Genomic DNA, 23,968 nt, shown 5'->3' with positions numbered 1-23,968 from the left:
AGAAACCAGCATTTCTCAAGAATGTGTGAAATTTTGACTCACTTGGTGCAATGTTGAGAAATGTTGGTTTCTTAGAATGCCAGCGATGGAGAACCACACCTTACTTTTTCTGGGTCAGGCTCAAAATTTCTGAATCACCCCTCGTAATCTAGAAACCCATTGTGTCAAAGGTGTATCATTTGCCGCCACTGTGAACTGGTCGTCCCTTCTTACCAGACAGCTACAATAATCGCTGCAACTAACAAAACAATCCTGGGGATAACTGGTCCTCGAGTTTTACCCGGTTAAACAAAGGTGGGGAGCGTGGGGGGGCAGTAGAGGGATTGCCTCTGAGAAACTTTTTCTCTAGGTGACAGCAGGGAGAGATCTGATAGGATAAACCAAATATCTGATAGGATAAACCAAATATCTAAACCATAGCGAATTATTTGACATGTTGAATAATTTTTTCGACGATTCCCGGTAAAGCCGGAACTAAGCCACGCCCCCTAGTGCCGCCATTGACAACGGCGTTTGAGCCTTAAGACGGCCAAAAACTCTTCCGGGACGCTTCCGGGAGCTCTTACCGTCTATGTGTACACGGGGCTTAAATTGTAAACTGTAAGCAAGGAAATCGATTCATAGCCATAAATAAATGTCAATTAATAATAAATAAATAAATGACTGGAATCCTTTTTGTAAAATACATGTAACTTGAATAAAAATATAAAATTAGGAAAACAAATGTTGGTATTCTGATAATATGTATTATAAACCAGCACAAAGTGCTTTCCTGAGTTTACTACACATGGGTTTGCTTTTTTTTCATTTTGAAATAGTACAAGCCACTGGTTTTGTCATAAAATACTGAACAAAATGAAAAATATTTGTACAGTTTACAGATCATTGTGTTGCCTCCCCCAAAAAAGGAAATATTTTTTAAAAATCCCATAAAGGACACAGTGGTGTTAAAATGTTTTTAGTCTGTTGGAAGCTCTTTGAACAAACATAACTGTAATGTTTTGCAAAAATTAAATTTGCATTTTACATAAATATACATTAAAACATGGTTACTATAATATTTTGTAATAAAAAGATACATATAATAGTGGATCAGCATATTAACCTACTGTACATTAATATGTAATAAAGCAAGGTAGGACTGATGAATTTTAAAATAGTTTAATTGTACATGTGTAAAATGTGTAAACTTTTTCAGATTGTTTTTTTTGTTTTTTTGCAGTGTAAGTCTGTCAGTATGACCTGAAGGTGTTTTTTATGTTAGTCACACCCCCACAACCGCACAGTATGAACAGTGTGGCGCCTGTGTGATGACTTCAATGTGACACAGCACTGACAGCGCATCACACACACACTCTTTACATCACATTTAGTCTTTTTTTTTTTTAATCCAATACTACCTCTGCTGAAGGACTTCAAACTTGGTGTTGTGGACTTTTTTAAACTTTACACTAAAGTTCCTCATTTTATAGAACAAGCACATTGAGTGTGTATTTTTCTTTTTCTTTTTTTGTATCTGGACTATCAATCAGACTGGACTACCTCTCTTCTTTCCTGAGGTGAGAGTTTATCATCTTCAGCCTGGACAGTTGTCTCCATGAGGATGACAGGAGTCCTGTGGATGATGTGTGTGTCTGTGCTCATCCACGGCTGCTGCTGCAGTTTGGGACTCACAGAAAGAGGCTGCAGACGTTGGACACAAAAAGGAAACGATGTTTGCTGTGATGCCTGTAAAACAGGTAAGTGGAGCCAAATAAACCCACAGGTGGAAGAGTTTTTATTATTATTATCATTATTATTATTAAGGAATTGAAAAACTGTAATCATGTATTTTAGTCTACATAATGTCTCACCTTCCACAAAAAATGTGAAAGGAAATTCCTGTCCTTTTTGTGACTTGTTCCCTATATTTAGTCCCAGTCCCAGCAGAAGACTGCCCCTCCCTGAGCCTGGTTCTGCTGGAGGTTTCTTCCTGTTAAAAGGGAGTTTTTCCTTCCCACTGTCGCCAAGAGCTTGCTCACAGGGGGTCGTTTTGACCGTTGGGGTTTTTCCGTAATTATTGTATGGCTTTGCCTTACAATATAAGGCACCTTGGGGCAACTGTTTGTTGTGATTTGGTGCTATATAAATAAAATTGATTTGATTTGATTTGATTTAACCTCAACAAAGCCCACAAGATCTGCAGGTTTTTTTTTTTTTGGTTTTTTTTTTGCTTTTCCTGAGGAAGTACAGCTGAAATAACATCCCGGCCTCTCAGCAGTTCCTGTGTGGTTTCTGCCAGTAGCCAATTATAGTTTCAGTGGTTTTGCACTTAATACCACAACAAAGAGGGAAAAATGTGGATGAGGCACATTAATCAGAAGAAGTCTGCGTTTGGAGATAACACCTCCACAGTGCAGTATTGCCACAACAAAGCAGATGAGCTATATCCTAGACCTTGGAGAGGTCCAGACATGTACTCTCTAAAACACTGTGAGTGGACAAGAAAATGATCGAGTCGTCAACTAATAAAGAATAAATACTGTCATCTTGTAACTCACCCAATAAATAGGCCATATAACGAGGACAAATTGATTTGTGTCTGGTGAACTTTGAACTAGACCGAGAAAGCAACTTTACTTATGTAATATTCCATAGACCTGCCTGCCACCTGCTGAACACCGCCACCTGCTGTATAGTCAGTGGATACTAGAGGGATGATGGAAATTATGAGCAGGAGTGGTTGTCAGAGAAAAAGACAGACCCTTTCCAGAGAAACAGACAAAACTGGACAATGAAATTGATACTTTCTTATTGTTTCACAGCAGCTGTTTGAAAACTCAAATAATGCAGTAAAAAGTTTTCAGAACCCTAAAGAAAGGATTTTGTATAAATGTAGCTGAAGCAGACACTTCTTCCTTTTCCCTCTGTTTCTCTCAATGTGTGTGTGGTTTTGAATTTGCATCTAGCTTAAAATGGGCACCTCAGTCTCTTTTGGTTCCAGAGCCTCGGTCACTGCTGTGTTAATATGAGATCACATCCCCCGGACAGAATCCATTTCCTTTACATTATTTCGTCTTTGATTTGACTGGAAAAAAGGAGAATGCAGTGTTATATTTGGAATGAAAGGAACACAGGCACAGTAAAAGACTTTTACATTGTGAGACACTTTGAGTCTCAAACCAATGCCCTTTTAGTTTATTTAGGCCACATTAAATGACAAATTTCACAAAACCGGCAAAATTTAGTTCATACAGAAATCTAAACACTATAATATTGGTTTATTTTTAAATGTGTTGCAAAATTACAGCTGATTTTAATTGTAGCGGGATGAAGGTCCTGGTTCCTGATTGAAAAGACGTTCCGGCTAGCTTGGCTAACGGGGAATTCCCCTTTGGCTGACCTGGTAGAGGAATGGTCTTTAGTGCGAGCCGTCTGGGTTCGATCCCACTGCTGTCCCACCCACAAAGGTCTTGCGGTCACTTGATGAAGAGAACTTATTGTATATATATTTACCAGGGCGGGGAATTTCACAGTGAATGTTTTATTTTCCTTTTAACACCATCTACAGGAGGAAGCACATGTGCAAATTTTGAAGTTCTCAAATTACCGGAGATTACCTTTGACCTCATGTAGCAGGGGTGGTGGCCAAGTGGTTAATGCGCTTGGTTTCAGTGCAGAAGGTTCCGGGTTCAAATTCCACCCCTGCCACATTTCTCCATGTAATGTGGAGTTGTGTCAGGAAGGGCATCCAGCGTAAAACCTGTGCCAATTCAACACGCAGATCCACCTTGGATTTGCTGTGGCGACCCCGAGTGCAAACAAGGGAGCAGCCCTTTGACCTCATGTGAGGCACGTGCATGCCCTGTACACGCTAACAGCCCTAAACTGTCTTGTAAATCACTTCAGAGGTATTATCTGGTGACAGAAACAGAGTTTTTAGATTTAGAAGTATTTATTTGTCACTAGGTTTTAGAACAACCATGAGAAACAGATCAGATACACACACACACACACACACACACACACAACAAAAAAAGCCATTTTGGAGTGTTTTTTTATCATCTTTAATCATTTTGTTCGAGAGAGCAGCCAGTGATGTCACCGGCCTTTCTTTACTCTAATTGGCTGTCAACATGTGCTTCCCAGCATCCCTTGCACAAGTTGGAAGACAATGTGAATTAACCCCCTATTTAAAGTAAGAAGAAGAATTTTAAATTCTATTCTAGAATTAACAGGAAGCCAATGAAGAGAGGCCAATATGGGTGAGATATGCTCTCTCCTTCTAGTCCCCGTTAGTACATTTTGAATTAACTGAAGGCTTTTCAGGGAACTTTTAGGACAACCTGATAATAATGAATTACAATAGTCCAGCCTAGAGGAAATAAATGCATGAATTAGTTTTTCAGCATCACTCTGAGACAAGACCTTTCTAATTTTAGAGATATTGCGTAAATGCAAAAAAGCAGTCCTACATATTTGTTTAATATGCGCATTGAATGACATATCCTGATCAAAAATGACTCCAAGATTTCTCACAGTATTACTAGAGGTCAGGGTAATGACATCCAGAGTAAGGATCTGGTTAGACACCATGTTTCTAAGATTTGTGGGGCCAAATACAATAACTTCAGTTTTATCTGAGTTTAAAAGCAGGAAATTAGAGGTCATCCATGTCTTTATGTCTGTAAGACAATCCTGCAGTTTAGCTAATTGGTGTGTGTTCTCTGGCTTCATGGATAGATAAAGCTGGGTATCATCTGCGTAACAATGAAAATTTAAGCAATGCCGTCTAATAATACTGCCTAAGGGAAGCATGTATAAAGTGAGTAAAATTGGTCCTAGCACAGAACCTTGTGGAACTCCATAATTAACCTTAGTCTGTGAAGAAGATTCCCCATTTACATGAACAAATTGTAATCTATTAGATAAATATGATTCAAACCACAGCAGTGCAGTGCATTTAATACCTATGGCATGCTCTAATCTCTGTAATAAAATTTTATGGTCAACAGTATCAAAAGCAGCACTGAGGTCTAACAGAACAAGCACAGAGATGAGTCCACTGTCTAAGACCATAAGAAGATCATTTGTAACCTTCACTAATGCTGTTTCTGTACTATGATGAATTCTAAAACCTGACTGAAACTCTTCAAATAGACCATTCCTCTGCAGATGATCAGTTAGCTGTTTTACAACTACCCTTTCAAGAATTTTTGAGAGAAAAGGAATAGAGCTCTGACTCTTTGTCAGCCTGGCTACAGTGCTGAAAAGAAACCTGGGGTTGTTCTTATTTTCTTCAATTAGTGATGAGTAGTAAGATGTCCTAGCTTTACGGAGGGCTTTTTTATAGAGCAACAGACTCTTTTTCCAGGCATCAGACATCATCAGACAAGCTTGAACCCTCGTGGGCATGCAAGAGTTTTTTCACGCCTGTCGGTTACGTCATTCGCCTGTGGGCAGGCTTTGAGTGAGGAGTGGTCCACCCCCCTCGTCGGAATTCCTTTGTCTGACTTCTTCCTGAGAAGCTGGCGCTTTGCTTTATCAAAATTTTTTCAGAACCTGTGAGGCAGATCGAAGTGGACACCATTCGAGAAATTCAGCTGGTTTTCGGTGAAAATTTTAACGGCTGATAAGAGATTATGGAGTCTTACCAGGGTCGGACTGGGAACAAATTTCGGCCCTGGAATTTTTCCTCTGGACCAGCCCAGTATTGGCCCGACGAATCCACCCCCAAACATGCACACCCACCCGTCCATACCGAACCCCCAATGAACAAATACTACACACCTAAACACCATGAACACACACCTAAACACACAGTTTCACTGTCATTTCACCTTGATCATAGTACAAAACGCGGACCCGGCGCCACGAGGGGGCGTCCTGATAACATTAAAGGCAATTACATATTTTGACGAAATTACAAGTTTAAATGACTATATATATATATATATATATATATATATATATATATATATATATATATATATATGATGTCTGTTACAAAAAAGTATCAGACCTTATTTTTTTTTTCAAAAACCTGATGGATTTGAATCATGTGTGCTTGCATGAGCCAACCTTGAACCTTTGTGTGCATGCATGATTTTTTTCACGCCTGTCGGTTGCGTCATTTGCCTGTGAGCAGGCTTTGTGTCAGCACTGGTCCTCCCCTCTCGTTGGATTTTATAAGGTCTGATACTTTTCTAACAGACCTCGTGTATATATATATATATAAAACATCATGAGGTTTATGTCACAGAAATCCTACTTTACAAACACACTGCAGTCATTGTTAAATGATTTCCTTTTGCATTTATAATAAACACTTGTATTTATTTAGTGTTTGTTTTTCTGATTGAAATAAGATATAAATATTCTACCAGACTTCAAAAAATATACAAGTTTCCATGTTATTTTATTTGTCTAAAAATAAATGTCTGAGGTTCCTTATGCTAAACAAGAAATTATCTAATCTGAAATAACAGGTGGTTTTAATACAGATGAAAGGTTTCTAAAGAACCATTTATTGATTTATTTACCTATTTTAATTACAAGTGTTCTAAACTTTTTTAACAGTAATCAGAAATTTTGAGGTAACAACAACAAAAAAACATTTCCAATGATTTTTCAGAAAGCTGCTCTATAAATGAGCAGTCCTGTCACACGTTAATGTTTTGTACAGATCAGTGGTTTCTGCACCAATCGGATTGGTCCAATCCATTTTGTAGAGATCAGTGGTTTCTGCCACGAGTCTTCCGTGTTTTGGCCCGACGCGTCGTTCCTATTGGACAATGCCAAGGTACATCACAGCTCAGACTGTCGAAAGTTGGCGCACCTCATCTCGACAGAACACCGGCTCTGTGGTATGCAGGAGATCACTTGACGGAGGGTCTATATGTTCAAATAATAATTTTAAAAAATACTTGTTGTATGGCTGGGGGGCCTGGCTGCCTTTTTGTTTCTGTCTTTTGTTTTTCCTTCCAGGTGGCTTGCATTTGGGACTGAGTGGCTGTGTTGCTGAGGTTATCAGGACCTCACCCTGATCACCTGCGGCTCGTCAGGACTCACAGCTGTGGTGCATCTATATGGATTGGAACATGGTGGCATTTAAGACTGGAGTATACAGTGTGTATTTGCCAGAGACTCGACCTTGTGACCAGACGGGTGAGATCGTCGTCTCGGGAGCCATCTCATCATCAGTGGATGCAGAGAACGTCCAGGGTTTGATGCACGGTCTGTGAAAGAGGAGGGGGTGAGGTCTCACGCTCGTCAGCACACTTCCTGAGGTACGTTAGATTTTGTGACTAACATTTATACAGTCAGTAAATGTGGTGTCCCTCACACCTTTATTATATTGAGCTGTATGTTAGTCATGTATCGGCTTCCACTGCAGTGGAGTTTTGTGAACTGGATGTTCCATGCCTGCAGGTTGGGAAGCTGATTAGTAATCAAGCCAGGAAGTGTTTGCTGTTTGTACACCTTTAAGTGTTCTCTCTGTGTGTAGAGTGTGGACTCACATAATGGTTCCTTCTTTCACAGACTCGGTTTGTTGCGGCCACCTGGGGGGTGTCGGCGGGGTCCTTGGGTCCGAACAGCTTCTGGCTCCGGACCGTTAGTGCTGCTGGGAGCGCACCACGCCAGACCGCACTTTCTTTTGTTATTTTTTGTATCACTGTTATGTATTAAATTCAGTTAGCCTTTGTACCGTGCTCTGCTTATTTCATACTGGGTCCTTCAAACGCTGGTCGGTTCTCCGAGCTGCGTCCGACACATAACAATACTGTCATCACTCTTCACTCTTGGTCAGTCTCTTACAACGGTGCAGCGTAAATACACGAGCTTTCCAGGAGCGCACGTCTCCTCCAGTGCGCACTATTTTTTTTTGGGGGGGGGGGGCGACCCCGCCCCCTGTGATAAACTCATCGCCCCCTTAATATTTTTTTTTTTCTGGCGCCGGGTCTGACAAAACGGAAGCAAATGCACACAAGCGGAAAAAAGTGTTTGTGTCTCCAAAGTGAGTGAGAGAGAGAGAGAGAGAGGGGGGGGGGGGGTAATGTGTAACCACTGCTAGGATTTACACAGCAGCAAATTAAGGAGCTGAAGTCCGTAGCTGTTGCATTTAAAGATTAACAAAAGTAAAGCACAGTTAATTAAGATAAAAGAAACGATTCCAACCTTGTATCAGTAGAAGAGCTTAGAGAAGTCCAGGCGCCGAGGAGTCAGTCCATTCACAGGGGCGGGAGCGGCCACCTGCTCTTCCTGCAATCTGATTGGCCACCCTGTATGCCTCTCCATTGTCATTGGCTGTTGGTCATGTCAATCATTGTGCTCGATGTAAGTCTCCGTTGTGTGATCAAACGGAAACAAAAATGAAACCTAGAATAAGAATGCGCCGTGTATGAAACACTACAGAACTTTTATTTTGACACAAATTCAGGAAGTGGCTCTGCAGCTGCGCCGATTAAATGCTGTAGCTTCACCAATCACAGACTTTCCTTGTGTTGACAGCAGCGCTCGGTTCGAGAACACTGTATATTTCCATAATCTCTATAAATATGGGAAGGCCGGCCCACGCACGTCTAAACGTGCAGTGGCCCACCGGGCAAATGCCCAAAATCACAGATTATCAGTCCGAACCTGAGTCTTACTGTCGCTTTAAGGACTTCCCACAGAGCGGGACGTCACGCCGTGCTCTGAGGCGCCATTGTCAGCCTGTTTCGAGCTGAAAACCTCCAAATTTAAGCCTCTGTTGACCCAGGACGTCATGAGAGAAGAGAGAAGTTTCAGAAGAGCTCGGGATCTGCAGTTTATCCGGACATTCCACTGTTAAAGGAGATTTTGTAAGGAAAGACGTGCGGACGGATTGGTGTGTTGGCAGGCAGCCGCTCATGGCCCGGCGCCACAGGAAAAACACCTCCGTTGGAAGCCTTAAGGACAAGTTGGAACATGTCCAGCTGTTAAACAATTTCTCAGATACTCACTCTACTGAAAGCCATCAAAAGCCGCCTGGTTTTTACAAATGGTTATCAACACGGAGGTGTTTTTCCTGTCACGCCGGGCCATGAGCGGCTGCCTGCCAACGCACCAATCCGTCCGCACATCTTTCATTACAAAATCTCCTTTAACAGTGGAATGTCCGGATAAACTGCTGATCCCGAGCTCTTCTGAAACTTCTCTGTTCTCTCACAACGTCCTGGGTCAACAGAGGCTTAAATTTGGAGGTTTTCAGCTCGCAACAGGCTGACGACGGCGCCTCAGAGCACGGCGTAACGTCCGACTCCATGGGAAGTCCTAAAAGCGACAGTAAGACTCCATAATCTCTCATCAGCCGTTAAAATTTTCACCGAAAACCAGCTGAATTTCTCGAATGGTGTCCACTTCGATCTGCCTCACAGGTTCTGAAAAAATTTTGATAAAGCAAAGCGCCAGTCTCTCAGGAAGAAGTCAGACAAAGGAATTCCGACGAGGGGGGTGGACCACTCCTCACTCAAAGCCTGCCCACAGGCGAATGACGTAACCGACAGGCGTGAAAAAACTCACGCATGCGCACAAGGGTTCAAGGTTGGCTGATGTAATCGCACGTGATTGAAATCCATATAGTTTTTGAAAAAATAAAAAAGTACGTTATTTTTCTCGCAGACCTTGTATACTCAAAACCTGGATTAATCTTTTTAGTCACATAGCACTACTATTATTCTGAATACTACTGTACAAGAATAGTGTGACAGTGTTGAGATGCGCAGTCGGAATGACAGACTCATTCAAGGTGGAGGTGGGATTACACCAAGGATCAGCTCTGAGTCCTTTCTTGTTTGCAGTGGTGATGGACAGGTTGACGGATGAGATCAGACAGGAGTCCCCATGGACTATGATGTTTGCAGATGACATTGTGATCTGTAGTGAGAGTAGAGAGCAAATTGAGTCTAGTCTGGAGAGAAGGGGAATGAAAGTCAGTAGAAGCAAGACTGAGTACATGTGTGTGAATGGGAGGGAGCCCGGTGGAATAGTGCAGTTACAAGGAGTATAAGTGGTGAAAGTAGATGAGTTTAAATATTTGGGGTCAACTGTTCAAAGTAATGGAGAGTGTGGGAGAGAGGTGAAGAAAAGAGTGCAGGCAGGGTGGAGTGGATCGAGAAAGGTGGCAGGAGTGATTTGTGACCGAAGAATATCAGCAACAGTGAAGGGGAAAGTTTACAAGACAGTAGTGAGACCAGCTATGTTGTACGGCAGTGGTACTAACAAAAAGACAGGAGGCAGAGCTGGAGGTGACAGAGCTGAAGATGTTGAGATTGTCTTTGGGAGTGACAAGAATGGACAAGATTAGGAATGAACATATCAGAGGGACAGCTCAGGTGGGACGGTTTGGAGACAAAGTCAGAGAGGCGAGATTGAGATGGTTTGGACATGTGCAGAGGAGGGACCCAGGGTATATAGGGAGAAGGATGCTGAGGATGGAGACACCAGGCAGGAGGAGAAGAGGGAGACCAAAGAGGAGGTTTATGGATGTGTTGAGGGAGGGCGTGCAGGTAGTTGGTGTGACAGAGGAAGATATAGAGGACAGGGTGAGATGGAAACGATTGATCTGCTGTGGCGACCCCTAACAGGAACAGCCGAAAGACAAAGAAGAGGATGATTTTATTTTTACTTCTATTTTATCATTTGATTTTTAAATGGACCACAATGGAAATAAGGGTTTTCACTTTCTTGTGACATCAATGTATTTTTAACACATTTGCAATCATAATGTGTATATGTTGTGAACAAGAACAAGCGACGATCTTTACAATCATATTATGTACTTACATTGAACGTACTAAATAAAATCACTCACCACACTTAAATATAAAGAGGACTTACTGCCCTCTGGTGGAATGGAGTGTGAGTCCAGAAAGTACTTAGCATCCTCCATTGTTCAGCGTTGTTAGCTAATATCTGTAGCTTCTCCAAAAAAAAAAAAATATATATATATATCATCAACATCAACATTCCGTATTCACAGCATTCATCCTTGACCCAAAATACACGTCAGCTGCCCACAGTTTGTGTGTGATTGAAGGTGCATGCATGCGCGCACGCATAGACAGCTGCTGTAAGCAGGAGCTTTTACATTGGCAAAAAAAGTTAATTGCCATTAAAACCACTACACATTTCACTCATGGTATCAAGGATGATTGCTGCGAAAATGGAAAGTTGATAGGACAAATATTTTTGGAAAAGTTAATTGCCATTAAAACCACTACACATTTCACTCATGGTATCAAGGATGATTGCTGCGAAAATGGAAAGTTGATAGGACAAATATTTTTGGAGAAATTAGCCATTTTAGCTAACAAGTAACCAATGGACAGTATGTTGCAATGCATCATGGGAGTTCAGGGTTTTGAGTTTTAAATGTTACTGTAGTTCATGTTAGTTTAACAGTGTTGTTAGTGTTATTGATTTATTGTGTTTTTGTAGTTCAGTTGGTGTAGTCAGTTTAAGTGTTATATTGCTCTTAGCATGAGTGAGTTAAGTCTCTTGTTGGTACGTAACTATAACTATACCGTACAGCAAATGTCAGCTCTCACCGGGTTTTGCGTGATCAAAGCCATACAGACACACGCATGCACACGCACACACGTGCATGCACACAGAGGCCACTTGGCTATTATAATATAGATATTATTATTGTTATCATTCAGTGTGCTTCCCCTCCTGTGATTGTAGGAAACCGTCTGGTAAAACGCTGTGGTCCAAGACCAGCGGATCTTTGCAAGCCGTGTGAGCAGGATACCTTCACAGTCAAGGCTCTGACCTACGAGTGTGAGGGGTGCAATCAGTGTGTCGGTACGTTCTTACATACTGCTACGTACACGTACTCTCTATGGTCTGAGCAATCTTATCCAAATCTGTCTGTCTTCTTGCACATTTAGGTGCCCAGATCCTTTTGAAAGCATGCACAACCTCCACAGACACAGTGTGTGGCTGCAAAGAAGGACTCATCTGTGGCGATGGGAGCTGTTCTTTTTGTGTGAAACAGTGTGGCAAAGGCGAAGAACCTGCAGAGGGACGTGAGTAAGACAAACAATAAGTGTGTATACCATATTTGTGCATCTGAGGGCCCAGGGCTGAGCATCCACCCACCCCCTTTTTTGAAGAAAATTGGTTAAATGCCCACCCAAAGTTTGCTTTTTTTTTAAATTAAAGATTATTAAATGCTCACCTTAAATAAATTAATTCCATGACCCCCTGCATATTGTAAAAAACAAAACGTTTTCGCAATGTTTTCTCCTCTTCTGTGTCTGACTTGTGATAACATCATCCGTTCTTCTTGTGCTTATTGTGAAAATCTCTTGTGCAAGAAACAGGAAGTGACAATGTGGTTAGCTTTGTACAACTCCCAGTCACACAGTGAAGGTGCTACTATCAGTTTGTGTTATTAATTTTTTCCTGACAAAAGTCCTTTTTCTATCCAGCATCATAAGTTCCTTGTCAGCTGATGTCGGCAAAGCTTGTCAGAAAGTTTTGTCTGTGTTCAAAACTTTAAGGGGAGTTCAGACAGAAATCATTCCCACTGCTATTTTAAGTGTTAGAGAGTGGGACAGAGAAAGAACATGCAGCATTTCTCTTCTTCTTCTTCCATTTTATGTGTTGGACCCTATAAGAATGTCGGTGCACCGTTGTGAAAGTGCCAACTGAACGAGAATGCAAATACTATATACACTATGTACAAAAGAGCCCTCTGTAACCAGTTTCAGCCACGCTTTCCCGTTGGGACTTGAACTGGTAGAGGCTTTCTGTGTTTTCTACAGGATCTAGTGGTTCTATTTCAGATGCGGGTATGTCAGGGAAGAACGAGTGCTTTTCCAGCACAGACTGGGCTTAGGGAACTCCAAACCTGCTGTTGATGCCTCTCGTCCTGGTGTTGAGGCAACAACAAAACTCATGCAGTGATGATGTACCACATCCAGGACTAGGCCACGCTGGATGCGGCACATCATTGTTGCATGAGATTTTGCTCTTCTTTCAGCAAGGTTCTTAAGTACGGATGTAACGCTGCTCTCAGATACTCATTTTGTACAAAGTGTGCATATCGGCACTGTGTTCCTTCGGGTTTGTCAATATAGTTGTTGCAGTGGGGACACCAAACTGTCGAGGTGCACTCCAGGATAGGGCACAGCAGAGTTGTATTGAATTGTAGCTGTATTTCTGGACCGAACACGGAGAAAACTAACTTCAAGCACTACTGCACTTTAATGCGAAGCTTTGATACTTATGATGCGTTCTTCTGGGCATTAATGTCATATGCACTATTTGCACTTTGTAAGCAGACTACTATGTCAGTAATAAGTTGCTCTAAACGATATCTCATTATTTATAACTGTGTTATTATGACAATGACAACTAAACTATTGATTGATTGATTGAAGAGTTGACACTCAGCCACACACTGGATGTTCCACTGTTTTCAGAGAGAGGCTGATGGGAAAATTATGGATTTTTCTTAAATGAGCAGGAATCACGGACAGCAATAAACCGATTATTTAACTTCGGTTGCCTGAAATTAAACAAGTAGGAACTTTTTGAAGCTTCCCTAAGAGCCAGAGTTTTCTGCTTTAAATTCTGTGCATAATGTTTCAGTGAACTAAATTATTGTCCGTGTGGTTAATATTGAAAACGTGTTGATTTTTTTCCTGCGCCAGACATCATCCCACAAGGAACACACGTAATAAATGACAAAAAGACAGGGAAAAACAAATAGACACAGACAGGTGATTTATTCTTTATTTGTGAGGAAATCAGACATTTTATTGAAATGGATGGTAAAACTTAATATTTGGCTAAGTCTATGCAAATGTTCACCCCGAATTCAAGCAGAATTTCATGCACAGTGCTCAGGGTGCTCCGAAGTGCAAATACAGTATATGCAATCCCCGCTGAACCAAATGCTTGTGTGCGCAGGAACTTGCAGACCGTGTCCAGATGGAACTTTCAACGACCAACTTCACCAGAAGTGCAAACCCTGGAGCACCAAGTGAGACACGCCCAACTTCCAAACATTTTTCTTTCTCTTTCACAAGCACATGCTCAGTGATCAAAGAGACATGAAATGTCTGATGTTCTCTTCAAAGGTGTTCCAATCCACAGGACCGCATCGTGGTCAAGGGCGACGCCTTTAATGACATCAAGTGTGCCAATATCTCAGAAGCCAAAGTGATAAATCCACCAAAGCGTGGTAAGATGTGATTCTACTCACACTGTGAAGCTTCTCGCTGTTGTTTAATGCCAGCTGTTTCTTGATGTTGTTGTTTGGTTCCAGGTGACCCCGAGGAGGCTCCCATTGTGGTGGTCATCATGATTGTCATGACTGTGGTTCTGTCGGCCTTTATCACCATCGTTGTGATATTGAAAATGATTCAGAACAGAAGAAAAACCAAAATACCAATCGCAGAAACGCCGACGATCAGAACTCCGACAGGTAATTATTACTGCACTGTTGCATATAAAAACATCACAAATCACCTACAGTTGTATGCAAAAGTTTGGGCACCCCTGACAATTTTCATGATTTTCCTTTATAAATTATTGGTTGTCTGGATCAGAAATTTCAATTAAATATACAGTATCATATAGCAGATGAACACACTGATATTTGAGAAGTGAAATGAAGTTTCTAGTATTTACAGCAAGTGTGCAATAATTATTTAAACAAAATTGGGCAGGTGCATTAATTTGGGCACCCTTGTCATTTTATTGATTTGAATACATTTAGCACTAATTATGGGAACATAGAATTGGTTTGGCAAGCTCATTGACCCTTGACCTCCTTACACAGGTGAATCCAATCATGATAAAGGGTATTTAAGGTGGCCATTTACAAATGTTTGTCCTCAATGCATCTCTTCTAATGAGTGGCAACATGGGAGCCTCTAAACAACTCTCAAATGACCTGAAAACAAGATTGTTCAACATCATGGTTTAAGGGAAGGATACAAAAAGCTATCTCAGAGATTTACGTTGTCAGTTTCCAATGTGAGGAAATGGAAGCTCGCAGGTACAGTACTAGTTAAGGGCTGAAGTGGCAGGCCAAGAAAAATCTCAGATAAGCTGAAGCCAAGGATGGTGAGAACAGTCATAGTCAATCCACAGACCTGCTCCAAAGACCGACAACATGATCTTGCTGCAGATAGTGTCTCTGTGCATTGTATACAGTGCACTTTGCACAAAGAGATGCTGTATGATGCTGTAATGCAGAGGAAGCCTTTTCTGCATACACGCCACAAACAGAGTCACTTGAGGTATGCTAAAGCACATTTGGACACGCTAGCTTCATTATGGAATCAGAGTGGTTATATGCCCAACCGTTGGTTCAATAAAGTAAATATGTGAGCATATATGCCCAACCACAACCGACCAATGAGCGCGCTTGTAAATGCACTTCTAGTTTGACGCGGGGGTGGGGGGGGGGGATATTTTCTCACCAGGAGGGTTCACAGCCCGCAGAGGGGCTGTGATCTAAAGCAGTTCTGTTTGGCTCATCACTCCCAGGGAACTGTGTCAAACTAACACCATATCTTACAGGCAACAAGCAGCATTTTGTTCATAAAAACTGTTTCATTGTCATTAACAGGCTTCCGTTCAAAATGCTTATAAAGTTGTCTGCTTTCATCCGTTGCGGTGTTTTGTTTCGCAGTAATTAAAGACGCGCCGTTAAATGTGTCAAACAGATGCCGCATTTCACGCCACAATAGAGCCTTTTAAAAAGTGGTGTAAAAACGTAGTTTAGATACACAAAACATGTCAAATACACGATCACGGTTGGGCAAATAAGGTAAGACATTATATTTATCTGCCCAATGGTTGGGCGAATAGCCTTTGCCTTTTGGAATAAGGTGCTGTGGACTGATGAAACTAAAACTGAGTTATTTGGACATAACAAGGGGTGGTATGCATGGCTGAAAAAGAACACATCATTCCAAAAAAAAAAAGCTTCCTACCTACAGTAAAATTTGGAGGTGGTTCCATCATGCTGTGGGGCTGTGTGGCCAGTGCAGGTACTGGGAATGTTAAATTTGAGGGTCACATGGATTCCAGTCAATATCAGCAGATTCTTGAGAACAATGTTTATGAATCAGTCAAAGTTGAAGTTGCGCTGAGGCTGGATCTTTCAACAAGACAACGACCCTAAGAACTGCTCAAAATCTACTAAGGCATTCATGCAAAGGAACAAGTCCAACGTTCTGGAATGGCCATCTCAGTCCCCAGACCTGAATATTATTGAAAATCTGTGGTGTGATTTTAAGCGGGCTGTCTATGCTCGGAAACCAACAATCCTGACTGAACTCGAGATGCTTTGTAAAGAAGAATGGTCCAAATACCTTCAACCAGAATCCAGACTCTCATTGGAACCTAAAGGAAGCATTTAGAGGCTTGTTATTTCTGCAAATGGAGGATCTAATTTTGTTGCCTAATTTTGTTGAAAGAATTATTGCACACTTTCGCATACAACCATATTTAAGTCAATATTTTTTTTTTGTTTGTTTATTTAGATGACCCGAAGACACTGATTGCAGTGGAGTGCAGTTTTCACGAAGCTCAACAAGAGCAGGGCAGCAGTTCTGAGTCGCTGAACTCTGGAGACTCCACAAATCAGCTCCTGATGAACGGGAGGCCTCAATAACAAACATCACTGATAGATAATGAGGATAGTTGTCGTGGCAATACTGCTTATGGATTTTAAAGGATATCATTATGTGCATTTAGTTGGTTCCAAATAGAAGAAAAACAAGGTACTTTGTGACAGAGCAACCCCCCAGTAACTGAAGCATTCACGTATAAGTATACAAGTCACACTCACAATGCAGATAAGGAAGCACACATGCACCACAATGCTATAATACTCAAACACTCCTAGGGTGAGGAAGACCATTATTGTATATTGCTATGCATTTAAATTTGGAATCAACTGGACAGAGGTTATAGACTTTGTTCAACAATGATATAATGAACAGAGTACGCAGTGATTTTAGTGGCTCTGTTGTAGACGTCCTGAGGTGATCAAATGACCCAAACCAACTACATGATTATGCATATACAGCAGTGTTCAGAATACTGTAATAGTAGTGCTATGTGACTAAAAAGATTAATCCAGGTTTTGAGTATATTTCTTATTGTTACATGGGAAACAAGGTACCAGTAGATTCAGTAGATTCTCACAAATCCAACAAGACCAAGCATTCATGATATGCACACTCTTAAGGCTATGAAATTAGGCTATTAGTAAATAAAAAGTAGAAAAGGGGGTGTTCATAATAATAGTAGTGTGGCTTCAGTCAGTGAGTTAGTCAGTTTTGTGGAACAAACAGGTGTGAATCAGGTGTCCCCTATTTAAGGATGAAGCCAGCACCTGTTTGAACATGCTTTTCTCTTTGAAAGCCTGAGGAAAATGGGACATTCAAGACATTGTTCAGAAGAACAGCATAGTTTGATTAAAAAGTTGATTGGAGAGGGGAAAACTTATATGCAGGTGCAAAAAAATTATACGCTGGTCATCTACAATGATATCCAATGCTTTAAAATGGAAAAAAAAAAAAAAAAAAACAGAGACGCGTGGAAAAAAACGGAAAACAACCATCAAAATGGATAAAAGAATAACCAGAATGGCAAAGGCTCACCCATTGATCAGCTCCAGGATGATCAAAGACAGTCTGGAGTTAACCTGTAAGTGCTGTGACAGTTAGAAGACGCCTGTGTGAAGCTAATTTATGTGCAAGAATCCCCTGCAAAGTCCCTCTGTTAAATAAAAGACGAGCAGAAGAGGTTACAATTTGCCAAAGAACACATCAACTGGCCTAAAGAGAAATGGAGGAATATTTTGTGGACTGATGAGAGTAAAATTGTTCTTTTTGGGTCCAAGGGCCACAGACAGTTTGTGAGACGACCCCCAAACTCCGAATTCAAGCCACAGTTCACAGTGAAGACAGTGAAGCATGGTGGCGCAAGCATCATGATATGGGCATGTTTCTCCTACTATGGTGTTGGGCCTATATATCGCATACCAGGTATCATGGATCAGTTTGGATATGTCAAAAATACTTGAAGAGGTCATGTGCCTTATGCTGAAGAGGACATGCCCTTGAAATGGGTGTTTCAACAAGACAATGACCCCAAGCACACTAGTAAACGAGCAAAATCTTGGTTCCAAACCAACAAAATTAATGCCTCGCAGATGTGAATAAATCATGAAAAACTGTGGTTATACAACTAAATACTAGTTTAGTGATTCACAGGATTGCTAAAAAAGCAGTTTGAACATAATAGTTTTGAGTTTGTAGCATCAACAGCAGATGCTACTATTATTGTGAACACCCCCCTTTCTACTTTTTTTTTACTAATAGCCCAATTTCATAGCCTTAAGAGTGTGCATATCATGAATGCTTGGTGTTGTTGGATTTGTGAGAATCTACTGAATCTACTGGTACCTTGTTTCCTATGTAACAATAAGAAATATACTCAAAACCTGGATTAATCTTTTTAGTCACATAGCACTACTATTATTCTGAACACTACTGTACATTATGGGATGAATTAAATAAGGCTTTCAGAGGTTACAGTGGTGAAAGAAAAACATGAAGCTCATCTTGGAAATACATTTTCAAGTGGTAATACTTAGGTCTTGTCCATGAATATAGCAGTAAGTCAGTCCCTTTGGCTGCTCCCTTGTTTTGGCAGATCTGAGGTTGATCTGCATGTTGATTTGACACGTTTTACACCAGATGCCCTTCCTGTCACAACTCAATGTTAGTTTGGGCAGGGGTGGGGTTTGAGCCGGGAACCTTTCACACTGGAAACAAGTGCACTTATAACTGCTCCAGGCTGGATTAAATGCATTTTACTCTACCAACAGACGCATGCACAGACAGCGTGCAATTTTATATTCTAAATATAGTGTATAAACTGCTGCCTTTCATCTCATGTTTCACATTAAAGAACCAAAGCCTCTTTGTTAGTTCACATAAAAAGCCTGAGTCAGTGTGGCAGAGGAAGAAGGGGAATTCTATCAGGGAAAAAAAAACATCAGTCAGGCCAGCAGTCAGTGTGGTTGTGTTTTCTCAAGCCTTCAGTCAAGTTTAACACATCTCTTAATTTCGGTTTTTGATTTTTACTCATTTTGAAGAGTTTGACTCCAGCAGATAGTGATAAAATATAGATTACAGTGAATCCGCCAAATATTCGGGTGATTCTTAGACTACGGGCACTTATGTCCTTTGATCATATTGTATGAAAAACAGAAAATAGGGGAAATTTCACACTTTTATAGTTATCTTTACAATGAAAGTGTTTTAAGAAATTTGTTCTAGTAGTCTATGATGACTTTTTCACCTTTTTTCAGCATCATTATATGCAAATATTGCCGTTTTGTGCTTGTCCCACACCCAGACTTTTGATCTTCAATGATAAAAATGAATGGTAAAAAAAAGTTTTTTCTAATGTTTTAAAATATCGCTGAATAAAATATCAGTAAAATAAAACATAATTGGGGTATTCAATGTCATACAACTGTTGTGATTTTTTTAAACAAAATGTAGTTGTCCCACACTATTGCCGTAATTTCCACCACAACATTGTAATGTCCCTTTAAACAGTTTGTATGAAAGATTGTTTGGGTAGTTTCTATGGAGATAAACAGTGACATCAGAGCACATGTATATAGTGCCAAATCACAACAAACAGTTGCCCCAAGGTACTTTATACTGTAAGGCAATGGTGTGGTGGAAATTACATTTACAAGGCCAATAGTGCCTGTAGTTAAAGAATCACCCATTCACAGCATTTTGCTTTTTCCGCATTTTGTTTTGTTAGTCTTATTCCAAAATAGATGAAAATAGATGAAATTGTTTTTTTTTTCCCCCTCAAAATTCTACACACAATACCCCATTCAGTGTTACAATTTCAAGGGTTGACACGGACTCAAAATAAAAGATGTGATTCACATCACGACTCGGACTTTACCTGAATCCGGATTCCACAACACAATGCAATAATTGCATTCTGATCCAGAATGGTCTGACTGATCAAGATGTTGCAATCTGATATTTAATTCACAAGCTGAAACAAAATAGTGTCTTCCTGCTCTTGGTTTTACATCCTGATGTCGTATCCGTGAAGCAGTTTTGACGTAATCCTTAATAGTGTACAAAGTGAAATCCAGATCCAGAATCCGAATCCAGATCAACTCCACAATTTAATGGAGTCTTCTAAGGCCCAACACCAATATGTGGTGAAAATTTTGTGAAGTAGTTTTGATGTAATCCTCAAAATCCAACAAAGTGAAGCATACAAATTGAAATCCCGATTCAGAATCCCAGTCACCTCCAGAATTCAGTGGCGTCTTCCTTGCCCCAATATAGATCTGTGCTGCAAATTTGGTGAGAAGATGTGGAGGTTTTTTTTTTTTAAAAAACATAATCCTTCAAAGCCTATACAAATTGAAATCTTTATGCAAAATCCAGATCAAAATTTCAAAATCAAAATCCAGATCAAAATTTAATGGAGTCTTCCATGGCCTAATCTGCATCTGTTGTGAAAATTTAATCAAAATCTGTATAGTAGTTTTTGCATAATCCTGTTAACGAAAGACAGACAGACAGACATTCATTACATCCTTGGCAGACAGAATAAAAAAAACAACTAAGAAATCACGTGTACCTAAGTATTCACAGCCTTTGCCATGAAGCTCAAAATTGAGCTCAGGCGTATCCTGTTTCCACTGATGATCCTTGAGATGTTTCTGCAGCTTAATTGGAGTCCACCTGGGGTAGATTCAGTTGATTGGACATGATTTGGAAAGACACACACCTGTTTACATATAAGGTCCCACAGTTGACAGTACATGTCAGAGCACGAACCAAGCATGAAGTCAAAGGAATTGTCTGTAGACCTCAAAGAGAGGATTGTCTTGAGGCAGAAATCTGGGGAAGAGTACAGAAACATTTCTGCTGCTTTGAAGGTCCCAATGAATACAGTGGACTCCATCATCTGTAAATGGAAGTTCGGATCCACCAGGACTCTTCCTAGAGCTGGCCATCTAAACTGACCGATCAGGGTTAGGTGAATAAGAACATGATGGTCACTCTGTCAGAGCTACAACATTCCTCTGTGAAGAAAGGAGAAGCAATTTTTTCATGTTGTCATTATGGGGTGTTGTGAGTGGAATTTTGAGGGGAAAAAATACATTTCATCCATTTTGGATTAAGGCTATAACAAAAGAAATGTGGAGAAAACAAAAGAAAAGTGAAGCACTGTGAATACTTTTCAGGTGCACCGTAGTTCAATCAATCAATTTTATTTATATAGCGCCAAATCACAACAAACAGTTGCCCCAAGGCGCTTTATATTGTAAGGCAAGGCCATACAATAATTACGTAAAAACCCCAACGGTCAAAACGACTCCCTGTGAGCAAGCACTTGGCGACAGTGGGAAGGAAAAACTCCCTTCTAACAGGAAGAAACCTCCAGCAGAACCAGGCTCAGGGAGGGGCAGTCTTCTGCTGGGACTGGTTGGGGCTGAGGGACAGAACCAGGAAAAAGACATGCTGTTGCAATGAGACAGTCCAAATGATTAGACAACATCAGCTGTACTACGGCATTTATTTGCATATGTGTGTGTGTGCGTGAGAGAGAGCTGTTGAGTCTCATTCTGCATGAATGTAAAGTGCACGTGGGAGTTAAAAACAGTCTGCAGATGGTTTTTAGTCATATCAGGACACTGAGCCCACACTCTCCTAAAATACGTCATCTGTATTATTTGTGCACTGATGCTCCACCCACCAACGATGTTTACTGCTGAGGTTAAAGGGGACGTTTGACATCTTTCAACTTAAATTCTATTCTTACATGTTTCAGAGACAATCTCATGCAGAACATAAATAAAATGAATCGGTGCAACATTGATTGAGAACACAAAGACCCACGTGGGCTGTAACGACACAGGGCACGTTAAAATGATAAGGGAAACTGTTTCTTGATGCAACTGAAATGTTAAATCTTACAGAATCCCTACGGAGGTAAATGGACTGCATTTAAAGAGCGCTTTTCCATCTGCATCAGACGCTCAAAGCGCTTTACAGTTATGCCTCACATTCACCCCGATGTCAGGGTGCTGCCATACAAGGCGCTTACTACACACCGGGAGCAATAGGGGATTAAAGACCTTGCCCAGTTGCCCTTAGTGATGTTCCAGTCAGGCTGGGATTTGAACCAAGGATCTTCTGGTCTCAAGCCCAACACCTTAACCACTAGACCATCACCTCCCCCAAGAGGTAAACATGCACGTTTACCTCATTTAATGTAAAGACACTTTTTAAGCTGACTTATTACAAAGTTAGCTGCTTACCTTAGTCTACAGTTCATTTGGCAGGGGTTTGTTCAGCAAGACAGTGATCTTCAACTATAGTTGACTTATGTCTCATAGCACAGCACTGACAAATGGCCTGCAGGCAAAGTGGCAATCTGTATAATTAGTTATAAAAAAAAGTTGATTTACATTGAGTGAGGTAAACATGCTCAGGTTTATATACGTAGGGATCCTCTCCATAGTAACAGGGACTTAAAATGACATTTTCATTTGTTCAGTGGCAACAAGAAGCTGTTTATTCTGTCATTACATCATGAAGCCAGTTATCCATTGAAAGCGTCTGTTTAAAGATTAACCCCAGACATCTAAAAATAGAGCCTAGATTGATAAAAAGGTCAAGACACTGAAGCCGTTTGGACAAAGAAAATATTTTTGAAAAAATATGGAATGAAAATCTTTAATGAAAATGAAAATCTTAATGAGGTAGAAATGAAAATTAATGAAAATCTTTGTGGAGGTAGACATTGATTCAAGGAAATAATATGCAGAGTCAGAAAAACGTACAGAGCTGTTTTTCAAGTATATAATACGTATATATAAATCAACAAGTGTGCAAAACAACATTTTTGGCCCTTTTGATTGACTGCCCTTGGAATGATTCAAAGACAGAGTTTTTTTATTTTGTTTTTTTTTTTGTCTGTAGGCAGAAAATCATTGGATGGTGCACCATGTGCAAATCTAGATGGTGTTAGTCCTATGGAACGTGGCCCAAAGGCCAAAATAAATACACTTTTGACCTTAATACATTTTTAAGGTTTTACACTAAAGGTTACTTTGGTTCAATCTCCCAACCAGACAGACAGATGTGGGTGGGGAATGTGAAAGAACAGCACTTGTCCCACTCTAATTACCTAAGTTAACTAAGGCAGGTATGAGTAATTCTTAGCAGGCCAACTGTGCTCAGCTCGTTTCTGTGATTGTGAGTCTACAATTCCCCATGGATACGATGCGAGTCATTTACAGCTGAGGCTCATTCCCACAGCTGGGTGGACTGGGATGACAGTCTCATGTGGACACACCTGACATTCAACCACTAAAACCACTTTCTCTACAAGTTGCCTTTGAGCAAGGTCCTTCTTCCTCACTGTTTCTGGTATGTAGTTGAGCACCTTACATGGTGGTGGCGAGTGTGAAGCACTGCAAAGCACTCGAAGCAACTGATGAATGGATGATATGCTGTCGAAACGCAGGACATTTCCAATGTACAGTGAGAAGGTTGTGTCTGGGTATTTCCTGGTATCTGGGGATTTTCATGATTAATGGTGATCTGGTTTCCTGATGGTTTCTGGTTTCTTTGTGAAACAGAAAGATCTTACCCGTGGTGAAAGTATGCACTCCAATGAAGTACCCTTCTTACCATTTTAAATGAAAATAGCTTTTATTAGAAAACAGTAATCGCTAGATTTGCTCTGATGAAGGGGAATCACCAATTAAAGAACAATATCAGGAATCATATGGCCTTCCCTGTTGACTAATTTAGGTTTTTGTTTTTAAAAGTACATTAATAGGAGTTCCCCTTTTCCCTCCAAGCTGTAAACCCTACATGTGTACAGGATTGTGGAAAGCAGCATGCCGAAGAGCCACATGGTT

At 40.7% G+C, this 23,968-nt stretch overlaps 1 protein-coding gene across 1 annotated transcript; it reads left to right on the top strand.

Moving 5' to 3' along the window:
• The first annotated feature begins 1,292 nt into the window (after positions 1 to 1,292).
• tnfrsf9a (tumor necrosis factor receptor superfamily, member 9a) lies at positions 1,293 to 17,138 on the top strand. The gene is made up of 7 exons (XM_034171617.1): positions 1,293 to 1,739; positions 11,689 to 11,808; positions 11,895 to 12,032; positions 13,924 to 13,996; positions 14,094 to 14,197; positions 14,282 to 14,440; positions 16,512 to 17,138. The coding sequence occupies exons 1-7, from the start codon at positions 1,598 to 1,600 to the stop codon at positions 16,640 to 16,642; spliced, it is 867 nt and encodes a 288-aa protein (XP_034027508.1). The 5' UTR covers positions 1,293 to 1,597; the 3' UTR covers positions 16,643 to 17,138.
• The last annotated feature ends 6,830 nt before the right edge of the window (positions 17,139 to 23,968 follow it).

The sequence above is a fragment of the Thalassophryne amazonica genome, chromosome 6 (assembly GCF_902500255.1).
Source record: "Thalassophryne amazonica chromosome 6, fThaAma1.1, whole genome shotgun sequence".
NCBI classification, from domain to species: domain Eukaryota; kingdom Metazoa; phylum Chordata; class Actinopteri; order Batrachoidiformes; family Batrachoididae; genus Thalassophryne; species Thalassophryne amazonica.
The sequence above is the reverse complement of the archived record's forward strand: the minus strand, read 5'-3'. Positions and strand labels throughout refer to the sequence as shown.